Source organism: Sorex fumeus, unplaced genomic scaffold (assembly GCF_029834395.1).
Source record: "Sorex fumeus unplaced genomic scaffold, SorFum_2.1 ptg000063l, whole genome shotgun sequence".
NCBI lineage: Eukaryota > Metazoa > Chordata > Mammalia > Eulipotyphla > Soricidae > Sorex > Sorex fumeus.
In genome coordinates, this window is record NW_026606120.1 from 79,784,444 (window position 1) to 79,798,135 (window position 13,692).

Genomic DNA, 13,692 nt, shown 5'->3' on the forward strand with positions numbered 1-13,692 from the left:
TGACATTAGATAGATTTGCAGGGGACTGAGCCACCTCCCAGCTCAGCAGGAGGTCAGCCTTGGGGGTGTGCATTGCATAGGGGCTCACTGTACCCCTGTACCCCACAGGCAGCTCCGCGTCATGTAGATCTGGTGTGGGGAGAAGATGGCGCAACTCACCGTTGGTGTCCTTCCACAGATGCTCTAGGAGACAATTTCTCTGTGAGGTGAAGAACACCAGAGACTGTGCCAATGGGAGGGCAGACCTGCGGACTCAGGGTCTCCAGGCCCCAAATTCTCTTTTCTTTTTCTTTGTTAATTCTTTTAAGTTGCTATTCCTACTGGTTTACTCTTTTTTTTTTAATTGAATCACTGTGAGAACAGTTACAAAGCTTTCAGGGTTTAAGTCTCGGTCATACAATGATCAAACACCCATCCCTTCACCAGTGCACATGTACCACCACCAAGAACCCCCAGTATACCCCCCCCATCCCATCCCTCCCCCTGCCTGTGTGGCAGATGATTTTCACTTTACTCTCTCTTTACTTTGATTACATTCATTTTTTTCAACAGAAGACCCACTATTATTATTTGGAATTTCCCCCCCAACTATCAAACCTGCTGAAAAGGCATCATTAGATAATTTGTTTTCTATTGCTGATAATGAAGAGCATATGATTTTGGATTTCTGGTGTTTTAGTAATTAAGTCCAGAGGGATTTCTGCCAGAAGCCACTGGGTTCCCATATTGGTTTGTGTGCCTCTAGGATCATGGCCATTCAGGAGCAAAGGAACCCTTTGTGGGCGGCGACTCCGGGTCTGGTCCCGGTTGGGGGGGAAGGGCCAGTTCCTCCCCCCATCCCTGAAACCTCTTTTCTTTTCCTTTTTGAGACATATCCGGTGGTGCTTAGGATCTACTCCTGGCTCTGTGCTCAGGGATTACTCTTGGTGGGACTGAGGGGACTTTTGTGATGCGGGGGAGCAAACCCTGCTCAGCTATGTGCAAGGCAAGCACCCTCCCCACTGCACTGACACTCTGGCCTCTAAGTTCTTGTATGATAGCAGCAGGGAGGCTATCTGAATGTTCTTTTTTGGGTGGTAGGGTGGGGTTTGGGCCACGTGGAGGTGCTTAGGGGTACTCTTGCTAGTGCTCGGGGGACCACGGGCAGATCAAACCAGGTAGGGCGCAAGCAAGAGCCATACCCTCAGCCTGTCTCTCTGACCTCCTAGCTTTCTGAAGTCTCACCTCACTCCCCTTCACTTTCCTGAGGAGACACGGCTGAAAATGCTGCCCTCACTCTCTGGCTCCCCAGGGCTGACTCAGGGGCGTTAGGGTGAGTCTACACCGGGGAAGTGGGTGGATCCATACACCCAGCCTTGACTTTCCACGATCCACCCAGTGACTGCACCACTTGCTCAGCTCTGTAGTGACTGACCTCTGGCTGGGGCTGCTGTGCGGGGCTCAGCTATGCTGGGGCCAACTCTGCCCAATGTGTGGAGGTTTTTAAAGGCTTTTGCTACAAGTAACATCTGGTGTTTGATGAAGGCAATAGCTTCCTGCCAACTTGGCTCTCTTGCCTAAACCTTGGCGCTTCCTAGCTTAGTGATTCTTCCAATGCGATGTTTTATAGGATGTAAAGTGAGTTTGTTCTCCCTTCCCATCAGTATGTCAGTTCCGTATGGAGTTGGCGAAGTCTGAAAAACATCTGTATTAGGCAGACAAGCTAACTTGATGGAGTGAGCCCCAAATGGCTCATTTGACTGGCTTTCTCCACCGAGGAGATTGCGGATGATACAGATGTTGCCTCGCTTTCACAGGAAGGCTAAAAATGCCAGCCTCTGTAAGGAGTCACGTTACATAAACCCAGACTCAATTTTATTTTTAGTATTTGAAGATGTCCTCCCCCTTCGATGAATTGCAACCTGGGGAATGATCTTATCAGCCCCGTTTCCCTCTCAGCAGCTTCATTAGTGACCTCAACCCAACCAAGAGTCTTCAGCATGAGACCTTGTCAGTTCTGATGCCACTGTCCCCTGTTAAAGGAGGAAAGGAGCTGACACGACAGCGTCCCGAAGGCGATTTGTTTCCTACTTCATTAAGGCAACGAAGCGTGGGTGGTTAATCTCAGCGCAAGCTGCTGTCTATTGGAGACACGGTCGGGGATTTATCTGGACCCGTGGCTGTGGGACAGGAGCTCTCTGGGATTAGCAAGTGGTGGTGACTTGGATTTAAATAAACCGCGTGCTCTTTCTGGATTCTTCAGCCCCTCCTATGGGTTCTCCTGGACCACAGGGAGTAGAAGGCAGAGCTTCCCGCCTGGTTACCAGGGTGAAGCTGTCTGGTGACCTCGACCTCGCTGCAGTTCCCCGAGGAATCCAGTTTGTTGTGCACATGTTACCTTTGATGGGGTGAGCCCGAGGGATTCTAACCTTTCCATGGCATTTCTCCATTTTCTGGATACCGTTAAATCACTCCCGCCTCAAGCAGAGGACTGTTTTTTTGCTTCAAAGGCAGCTTAAGAGTGAATTATTTACCAAAATCTCACAAAAGAGAGGATTGATCAAGACCTGCTACTTTCTCCTGAGAGGACAACCACAGAACCAGAACACTTTATTGCGCTTTCCTGGGCCATAAATCATGCCACTCAGATGCTTTTGAAAGCGGCTCTTCACGCTCTAGGCTGGAGTCATAAAACTTGATACCTGGGGGCCAAATGCCTTTATCCCCACCAAAAGGGTGAGGAAGATGAAAAGACAACAATTCTAGGCTTGTGACTGGGGAGAAAAGGTGGTCAGGACCCTCCCCCCCCCCCCCCCCCCCCGTCATTTCCGTTCCCTGCATAGACCCTCTGCCCTGAAATGAATCCCACCCTTGATGTCAGTGCACCCAGAAACCTCAATCAGCCCCTCAGGAAACACTAGGTGTAACCAAGGCCACTGCAGCAGCCCTTCCCCTTCAAACCAGGCATTCTGATTTTTGCGAATGTCAGTAAACCAGCCACTCACCAGGAGAGGATCTGCCCGGGTCCGCGCCCTCTGGCTTCCTTGGAGTCATGGTGCTTTTGTGTTTCTGCCTGACTAATGTATGGTCGATGGCTGGAAGTCTGGAAGACTCACACTTCCCCAAAGAAGACTTGGCCGCTGGTCTGGTTTCAGCTAGAGAATTGTCTTCTCCAGAGCTCTAGCAAAAATAATGAAAGGTGTCCGAGTGTCAATGAGGAGGCAGAAGTGAGGAGCTGGACCACCCCCCCTCCCCAGTGGCAATCCTGGGGCAGTCTGCCCCCTCAGGGAGGTCCAGAAGGTTGGATGGGGCAGAGTCATCCTGGTCTGGAATTTAGAATTTAATGGTGAGAGTCAGGAGGCTGTTTTGTGGCACAGTATGAAAGATGCAATTGACCCTAAGTAAGTGAATGATGCATAAGCACTTTTCGTGTTCAAAGGAGAAGAAACAGTGTTTTTAAAATTCTTGCTGTTTTGTGTTTGAATGATCTGGTGGGGTGACTGAGAGGAGAGCTTCCTTAACTAGTCGGACACTTGACAACAACAAGGAACATTAGCTGCAGCTTCTCATTTTGTTGGGACTGGATTAAATTAGATCTCTGTGAAAATTCTGGATTTGGGGGGCTGGAATGATAGCACAGCAGATAACATGCTTGCCTTGCACGTGACCGACCTGGGTTCGATCCTTGGCATCCTGAGCGACAACATAGTGGGTAGGGCATTTGCCTTGCACACAGCCAACATGGCCGACCGGGGTTTGATTCCTCTGTCCCTCTCGGAGAGCCTGGCAAGCTACCGAGAGTATCTTGCCCTCACGGCAAAGCCTGGCAAGCTACCTGTGACATATTTGATATGCCAAACATAGTAACAAGTCTCATGATGGAGACGTTATGGGCCTGCTCGAGCAAATCGATGAACAGCGGGAGGACAGTGGGACAGTGATGCCCCCAAACACCACCAGGAGTGATATTTGAACGAAGAGCCAGGAATAACCCCTGAGCCTCACCGGGTGTAATGCCAAGACAAAACAACAAAAATCTAAAATTTCTGGATTTTTGGGTGCAGCAGAAGACAGAGCTTTTACGAAAGTTCCCTCCTGGTCAATATTCTGTAGAGAGGTCAGGATAAATCACCAGCTCATATTCAACTGGTGGTGCCTGCAGCCTCTGGCCAGTAACAGCTATTCAAGTATTTAACCTGGGCTGTGCTTACACTCATGAAAGACGTAATGAAAATAATAGAGATGAAGTGATACCTGGTGTTGAAGGGTGATGCAGGACTTGCACTATGGTTGTTAGGATTTGCGAGCAAGACGTGTTACAGTGAACCAAGCTGCAAGATCCCCTCCCCGCTTTCCCCAGAAATGGTCAGAAAACTGTCCTGCCCACATAATTAGCCCAGGTTCAGGGAGCCCCGGGCAAGTGCTGCCCTTGGCAGACACAGCAGGCAAGTAATTGCCCCACATTCCCCAGCGATGGCAGTTTGCATTGATCTCGCTCATCATTTGGAACTTCTGGCATTTTTATTTCAAGGCTCCTGACTCAGGAAAATATTCTGAATTGCTATGGATTCCTCGGTGCCACAAACCCTACAAAAGTCGTCTACTTGTCAGTTTTCTCTAAGGAAGTCTGCACACGCCTATCTAGAGGCGAACAGATCATTTTCCACCAAGCATCTCGACCCTGTTTGATCACCCTGAGTTTGGATCCAGCCTCCAAACTACTCTTGTTTTCCCCTTGTTTCCAGAAGCAGGACCACCCTCCGCTGAGAGAGAGGGCTGGGGAAGGAAAGAACAATGTGGGGCTTGTTCGCCTATTTCCTTTCACTTTTGGACTTTACTCGAGATCCTGGAACATTATTCTGAAATGTCAAAGATGAGACATGAGGTTATTTTTGGACGTGAGCGAGGCTCTCCATTGTAATAAGGCAGAACTGTGGGTGCATGCTAATGAGGTTGATGGAGACTGTCTTGGTACGAAGAACAGCACAGGGCCCTGGTGAGATGCAACTTCCCAAATGCCCATTGCACCCCCGGGCACTCTCAGCAGTGCTCACAGCCCTTCCTTTCCAGCCCACGCTCTGGGGGTAGGCTCCTGGTGATTCGGCCTCGGGACATCCATCCTGCTCACCCGGCAGTGAGTTAGTTGCTGGGATGCTGATAGAGACCCCTTTCCTGCTGGTTTCAGTGCGGTGGGACTGGCAAGAGCATTGTGGAAGTGGAGAGTGAAAGGCTTCTTCCTTGAAAAGGGGGTTAGGCTCTGTTTGTCCTCCCTTTCCCCACTCCTGACGCCCCTCCAGACATTAGTTGCACCCAGAGGGCTCCAGGGGGGCCCGGTTCATGCCCCAAGTCTGACTGTATGCCTGTGTTCTAAGCACTATCTCTCCAGCTCCAGTGTCTGTCAATCTTCCCCAGGGTGATCCTGGTTCTCGGAGTGCAGAGACTGCAGCTGAGACAGGGTGTGGGTCTCCCAGGGTGTCTGGGATCTTTTCTGCAGGCTCTACCCCGCTTTCTGGGGTCATCAAACAAAAATCACTTCATTCATTTCCTCTCAGCCCTTCTCCTTGATGGATTCTCCTGAAAACGAAGCCCAGCTCCCTGGGGAGCCGCCAGGAAGCCCCTACAGGCCCCGAAGTGTGTGTGCCCAGCCCCATTTTTTCCTGGGCCTGAATGCTGGCAGTTATTCTGTGGTCCAGGGTGAGCTTCTATCAGCTTATCTCCGTGACCCAGACTTTTCTCACTGGGAACAAGAGAAGCTACCTGGTTGACAGTTCACAGAGGACTGAGGGGTTTCGGGCATGTTCAAGCTCTTAAGGGGGCACTGTGGTCAGTGATGGCTGACCACTTGATCAGTCATTTTTTAAAGTAGTTAATGACCGAACATGAACTATCCACTGTGGACATCAATAGGAGAAAGAGAGAGAGAGAGAGAGAGAGAGAGAGAAAGAGAGAGAGAGAGAGAGAGAGAAACAGATTTGGTTTCTTCCTGCGCTATTGTGATGGTTTCAGTGACAGTGTAAATCAATCTAGTCTTTTATTTTTTGGGGAGTGTGTGTGTGGGGAGTTTCCTCCCCAGGAGAGCTCGAGAGGTCCAGGGGCTCTTCCTAGGGACTCTGCAGGTTGTGGGGAGACTGTGGAGGGTGAGTTGGGGAGGGCATGGCCTGTGGCCACTTCAGGGGTGCGAGGCCTCCAGTGCTACAACCCACTGCCTGAAATTTAGTGAGTCTTTTTGTTTTCAGGCCACACCCAGCGGTACTCAGGGGCTACTCCTGGCTCTGTGCTCAGCACCCCTACCCCCACCCCAACGTAGTGCTTGGAGGAACTTCTGTGTGTGGTGCCAGGATCAAACCAGGGTTGTAAAAAATATTTTACAACATCTAGAATTTATCAAGCAATAATTGAGTGAATTTCAAGTTGATTCTAAACTCTTTTTGTTATTAAAAGAGTCCCTTTCCCTTTGTTATAGCTGGCGCTGCTGCAGGGGGTCACGCTCTCGCCTGACTGGGTGCTTGGGGGCCCCACCGGGGGCTCATCCAAGTCTGCGCCCCTTTGGCTGCGGGGCTTGCATATGTGCTCGCCAGGCCACTCTCCACTGAGGTGCTCACGTGCCGGCTGTGGGGCTCACGGGGGTCACTACGGGACAAGAGGCCATGCTTGCTGGCTGTGGCCCTCGTACTTTTTTTTTTAAGTTTAATTTAACTAATTAATTTATCTTTTTTTAATAGTCATGATAAGATATACAGTTACAAAGTTGTTCATGATTTGGTTTCAGTCATATAATGTTCCAGCATTTATCCCTCCACCAGTGTACGTTTCCTACCACCAATGTCCCCCGTTTCCTTCCCATCCCTCCAACCCTCCCATCCACCCAACCACCCACCCTGAGCTTGCCTCTATGGCCGGCCCTTTCTCTCTCTCTCTCTCTCTCTCTCTCTCTCTCTCTCTCTCTCTCTCTCTCTTTCTCTCTCTCTCTCTCTCTACTTCTATTTTTTTCTTTCTGACAATGCACAGGGGTTACTCCTGGCTCTGCACTCAGGAATTACTCCTGGAGGTGCTCAGGGGACCATATGGGATGCTGGGAATCAAACCTGGTCATCCGCTTGCAAGCAAATTCCCTACCTGCTGTGCTATCGCTCCAGCCCCTCTTCATACTTCTTTTTAGACAAATTTTCTTTCTTTATTTTTGACTTACAGTACTCTTATAGTGGTTTCTCATAGACATGATTCTCTTACCACACCCATCACCAATGGACCCATCTCCTGCCCTCCCTCTCCCTTGCCTCACCTCCTCACCCCAACTCAATTGTGCGGATCAGTTTCCTCATTATGTTGCCTGTGGATCTTTGTTACTGCCCTGTTGTGTATATTTAAGTCCCCACATTGAGAGAGATCCTTTTCTTTGTCCTTTTTCTTCTGACTGACTTCCCTCAGGCATAATATCCTCTAGCTCTGTCCACGCTGCTTCAAATCGCATGATTTGTTCTTTCTTAGAGCTGCATAGTATTCCACTGTGTATATATATGCCACAACTTCTAGATTCATTCACCTGTAGTTGGGAATTTGGGGTGTTTTCCTATATCGGCTGTTGTGCTGTGATGAACAAGTGTGCACAGATCTCTTTGAATAAATGTTACTGTGTTTTGAGATAGATGCCAAGAAGTGGTATCTCTGGGTCATAAAAGAATTCTATTTCTGATTTTTTTTTGGGGGGGATATCTCCATCTAGCTTTCCATAGAGGTTGGACTAGATGACATTTCCTCCAACAGTGGATGAGCATTCCTTTCGCACCACAACCCCATCAGCACTGGCTATTTCCAGAAATTTGGATATGCACCACTTTCACAGTTTCCTTACATTTCTTTTTAACTGTGGTGCTTCTTGGGGGTTTCCCCATTTCTCCTGGTGCTCTCATACATACTTGGCTGTTGTGTGGTCAGAAATGGCTTATGACAACCAGGGCTCACAGCAGGACTGCCTGGATTGCTCCAGGCACATGTGGGATGCCAGGGATTTGAACTTGTGACCTAGTGATAGCAAAGCAGGTGTACTAAACCTAAACCCAGCACAATTCCTCCCAGGCACCTTTATGTACTTTTTAAACAGCTAATTACAATTTTCACTACTTTCCTTATACATTCCTAAGTAGAAATGCCATGTGGAGAAGGAGGTGACAGCACGGTGCTATTCCTTTGGGGGAAGAAAACCAGCTCTGTCTTTCAAAATCAAAGTCTAAGACACATTGAAAATAAACAAACAACCTGAAAAAAAAAAACAAGTGAAAAACCAACTATGCAGTTCATATAGACACTAAGCTCTCTATTGGGAATTTGATGGGAAAGTCTTAAAGTTATATTGGTGATAAAACTTTGTTGTCCAAACTAATCAATAATTTCTGGGGTATTGTTATATTTTCACAAGCAATATTTTCCAAAGACTGCCACCTTGCTCGTCTGGTGTCAGGGAGAATAAGATGGAGATTTTTCCTGCTCTGGCCAGGCTCTCTCGGAGGAAGGGGCTTCTCCAAGTCAGTGTCACTGAGCACTGTGACTGAGCACTGGAGTGCTGACTTAGCAGTGATTCTATTGGATCTCCCAGGGGGTGGAGACCCAAGCATTGGGCTGCAACCTGCACTTGCTAGGGACAGAGGTGATCCAAAGAGCAAAAGACAATTGCAGTCAAGGACAGTAAAGACAAAGTCACTTTCCGATGCTGACTTAGTGTCCCAGGAACTAGGCTCAGCTGCTCTGACTCCCACCTCCGGCCCTAGTCAATTCTGATCCATGTGTGCAAAAATCTATTTTTGCCACATGACGTGTGATAGGCTGAGCCAGGTGGATCTTACCATCTGGTATACACCAGGGTGTGTCTCGGTGAGAGAGAGAGAGAAAGAGAGAGTGGGGGGGGGGGGGGGGGGGAGGCAGAAAGTCGTGTGTGGCTGGGCCAGAGAAAGATGGTGTGTCTGCGACATATGAAATAAGCTTAGTTCCAGGAAGTGATCACAGATGCAGTGCATCTTCTGAGCAGTGTAGTTACTTGGAAAGGTGAGTGCTGTCCCCAGAGAGCCCGCATAATTCAGATTATGCCTCAAATGCAGGCTCTGCCTGGGGAAACTGAGGGGGGCCCATGGGATGTCTTTGCCTACGCAGGCAATGGACAGCCAGGATATTCAATATAGATCCCGCTGTCCAGCAAGGATTTTGGCTGTCTGATGGAAAATCATCAAGGGGAATCCCTCATGTAGGAGTCAATGGAGAACAATCATAGGCATTGTGGTCTGCAACCCCAGGCCAGGTGCCAGGAAGGAAGGTGAACACCGAAAGTCCAGAGGAATGCTACATGTAACATTGAATGTGTGCTGAACTGGGTGGCACCATTTCAAAAGGTCAATGAAGAGAATAAAAAGGGTGAAGCTGAGGAGGGGGTATTTTGGGGCTCTGAAAGGTAAGTAGGAGTGAGCCTAGACAGATGCTGATATGGGGCAAAGGCAGGTCTCAAGAGAGGTGGGCGATGAAGCGGGGCTGAGGGTAAGATACGGCGGCTGGTGCTCTGAGCCCAGCAAAAGCTTGAGAGCCAAATGGGGTAGAGAACAGGGAAAGACTCTGAGTAGGGAGATACTGACAGTGCTCTTACAGACGGAGCTTGTGTACTTTGGAAGAGGAGAAAGAAAGCCTCCTGAAAAACTGCCAGCAAAATCCCCTTTGGTTGTTTCCGTGGCTTATTGTTAAGCCATGGTATCATTCTATATTACATTAGAAATACATGTGCATAATGGAAAAAATAAAGATAGGCTTAAAGTTAAGACTTGAAAACATTCAAACCCCTGTTAACCCTGAAACAGAGGCTGCAAATAGCTTGATCTGTATTAGTTCAGCGTCACCCCCCTCCTCCCCTTTTCAATGACTGATGGAACAAGACTAGTTTTCCAACAAAATCCTTTGCAAAGCCATAAGAGGTGAAGCCGGGATGTGGCCAGGCACCTTGGCCTGCTGGTTGTGGCCATGATGAGGTGTGGCTTGGGAGTCTCAGCCTGGGGAGTGGGAGGGGGTGTGTGTGGGTGTGGCCTGCTGCTGAGTGGAGCCCCTAGGGCTTCGTGGAGGAGGGGGCATCTCAGGTTGAAGACCACAGAACCACCCCCAACCTAAGTCCCTGGAAATCAGAGAGGAGGTGCTGCCTCTTGGACTAGTTATCCAACCTGACTCTCTTGGCTTTCGCCTGGCTGAGTCATCACATTTTGGGGTCCCTTTGTCATAGCAGTTGACATGGCCTGATGGGCACACTTCTGCACATATATAAAATTTTTTCTTATGACATTGGAATTTTACTATCCTTAAGTATTTCACTTAAAAACATTGTACTGTAGTTACCTTCCTCTAATTCAACCATAGTTTGAAAAATCTCCCATCTACAAATTGAAAGAATAATATAAATCAAACCCATTACCTCCCCGTCCGCCTCTCTCTCTCTCTCTCTCTCTCTCTCTCTCTCTCTCTCTCTCTCCCCTCTCCTCTCTCTCTTTCCTGAACAATCTCAACATGACCACAATTTATGGTATTCATTCATAAATATTAGCGCATCTTCAAACCATATGTCCCCAAACAGCTTTTTGGCTTAAAAATTTGTAAGCCTATAACTGTACCTCATGGTGTTTCACTAATAAAAAAAATAAATAAAACACAAAAACACTAAAAAAAATAATTGAGCCAAATCAAGTACCTGCATGTCATGTAGTTAGTGTGTTTCTTTAATCTTTTGTTCTCTTCCTCTTTTTGATTTTTTTCATGATTTGTATTTTCTGTTACTTAGGAGTTCTCATCTCAATGAAAATTCTATCTGACCATTTTGTAGCCTGTAGGGGTCTCTGTCAGGGCCTGGCTATGCTTGGTGAGTAATGCTAGGTGGGAGGGAACCACCAGATTTCTCCAACAGGGAGCTTGGGGACACCAGATTTCTCTGACAGAAGGTTGGGGATTGCCAGATTATTCCAACATAAAGACACCTCATACACATACACCCCATATCAGGTCATCTCAAAGATTATTCTTCAGCACCGAATAGTCCATTTGGAAGCAACAACTCACATGGTGATTCTACATCTTTTGATATGCTTTGCTTGAATTGTGTGTGATGTGGGGGTAGCAAAATGATGACCTTCCTATTTTTTCTTCTGCAACTATTGGCATTCTCTAAAGAATATTTCTTTCCCCACTTCTTTTTTTTATTTCTTTTTTTTTTTTGCTTTTTGGGTCACACCTGGTGATACACAGGGGTTACTCCTGGTTCTGCACTCAGGAATCACCCCTGACAGTGCTCAGGGGACCATATGGAATGCTAGGAATCGAACCCGGGTTGGCCGCGTGCAAGGCAAACGCCCTACCGGCTATGCTATTGCTCCAGCCCCTCCCCACTTCTCTTTTTAATTATCATTATGGCCTCATGTATGTAGTTTGCCCAATTATATCATCATATTATTGTTGTTACTAATTCATTTTGTTTGGTGTTTTGCTAGTGGTTGGTAGTGCTCAGAGGCTCCTTCTGGTTCTGTGCTCAGGGAGCACTCCTGGTAGTGCTCAAGGGATCATCAGTATCAGGGATTATTGAACCAGGGTCCCCTACATGCAGAGCACACACTCCAGCTTGCTGGGTCATAGCCCTACCCAGTCACATTGTTTATTTGTTCAAACTGTATTACCAACAGTATCAGGGGAGTCTGTTGTCTCTTGCCTTAGTTGAATTTGAGGCTATACAGGGACAGAGAACTCCGTGGGCCCCACCTACCTTAGCAGATGGGAACAATGGAAAAACAAACACTGCCCTCCCAGAGCCGATGGGCTAGGTGGGGAGGTAGATAATTGCTCAAATAATTATTTTAGAGAGATAGCAAAAAAGGGCCATAAGGTGCTTGTCATAAATGTGGCTGACCCTGATTTGATCCCCAGCACCCCATCTGGTCCTCTGAGCCCTACCAGGAGTAATCCCTGAGCACAGAGCCAGGAGTAAGCCCTGAACAGCTTTGGGCAGGGCCCAAACCTTGCTCTCTCACCAAAAACCAAACCAAAACCAAAACCTCACACCATAAGTATTAAAAAATAGGGCCAGGGGCATGGCTCAGTGGCAGAGCACTTGTCCTGGCACTACAAAATAAATTTAAAAAATGAAAAATCGTCAGAAATTTTAGCAAAAGAAGTAGAAAGACAACCAAGAGAAGATTGGGCAGATGTCGCTGAGAGAAAGGCAGCTGGTGGGGGGTGGGGGTGGGGGTTGGTCAGGAAGGAAGATCCCCGAGTGCAGAGACCTTCAGCGGGAGGCATCTGTCACACAAGGGAGCATCAAAGCCGCTGTGAGGGGTCCCAAGCAGGAGGGAGGCCTGGTCCTGTGGGCCTTGTTGGCTAAATGATGGATGCTGGCTCCCATTTCAGAAGCCACGGAGAGTCAAGGGGAGGGTTTGGACAGGCCAGTAAAGGGTCTGAGTTCCACTTGTCAGCATCACTATGGAGCATGAAGCGGAACTGCGGGCGGGTGAGTGTGAGTTTACGTCAGGGGGTCTCTGCAGTATCTTAAGCAGGCCATTCAGAGCAGAGAGGAATACTGAGATGGAGGAAAAGGGTATCATGGCCGGAGAGACAGTGCAGGGGTTAAAGCACTAGCCTTGCATGTGGCTGACCCTGGTCCAGATCCCCGGCACCAGATATGACCCCTCAGCACCACTAGAAGTAACCGCTGAGCACAGAGCCAGGAGTAAACCCTGAGCACAGCCAGTTCTTCCCCACCCCATTCACCAAACTAAACAAACTAAACAAAAAGGGTACTGGTGAGGAGAACAGAGAAATAGTATCACACTGTATCACTGTCATCCCGTTGTTCATTGATTTACTCAAGCAGGCACCAGTAACGTCTCCATTCGTCCCAGCCCTGAGATTTTAGCAGCCTCTCCTTACTCGTCTTTCCCAATGCTGCCATATTGGAGGCTCTTTCAGGATCAGGGGAATGAGACCTGTCATTGTTACTGTTTTTGGCATATCGAATACGTCACGGGTAGCTTGCCAGGCTCTGCCGTGCAAGCAGAGAAATAGTACAGGGGTAAAAGCACTTGCCTGGCATGCAGCTGACTTTGGGTAGAATTCCCAGAAACAAAAATGGTCCCCAGCGTACCACCAGGGGTCATTCCTGAACACAGGGCCAGGAATAGCCCTGAAGCACTGCTGGGGATACCCCTCCAAATAAACGAAATCATACTGGGGCAGTAGGAGTCTTGGATCCTGGTCAGTGGCAGAGTGTAGACTTTGTATGTGTGAGGTCCTGGGTCTCTAGCACCACAAAGAAAACCAAAAATAAAGAAACGAAGGTTTTAAAAGTGGAGAGCGGGGACATGACTCAGTGGTAAAGTATCTCTCTGCCTTTAGTTTGATCCTGGACACGACCTCACATGCTGACAGCAATCAGACGGCCCACGGCACAATGCCCCCACCATCACCACCACCACCACCACCACTACCACCCCAGGAACAAATGCCAGGGGATGGGAGGAAGGGTATGGGACTAGTAGAGTGCACAGGACTTGGTAATGGATTGGACGGAGGGTTAAGGAAGAGAGCGTTTGATGTGCCCCACGATCAGAGTGTCTGATGAGATCTGCTGTGATCTCACACAGGGAAGGTGGGAGGTCAGGCTGGGAGCCTCAGCATCTGTTGAGTTTGGGGGTCCTTGGAGTAATTCCA

General features: G+C 48.4%; 1 protein-coding gene across 1 annotated transcript in view; it reads right to left on the reverse strand.

Moving 5' to 3' along the window:
- The window catches only part of MARCHF10 (membrane associated ring-CH-type finger 10), a 74,950-nt gene that overhangs the window by 39,629 nt on the left and 21,629 nt on the right, over positions 1–13,692 (reverse strand). The window contains exon 3 of the mRNA XM_056126577.1: positions 2,985–3,159. Within this exon, the coding sequence (XP_055982552.1) occupies positions 2,985–3,159 (175 nt within the window). The remainder of the gene's footprint in view (positions 1–2,984; positions 3,160–13,692) is intronic.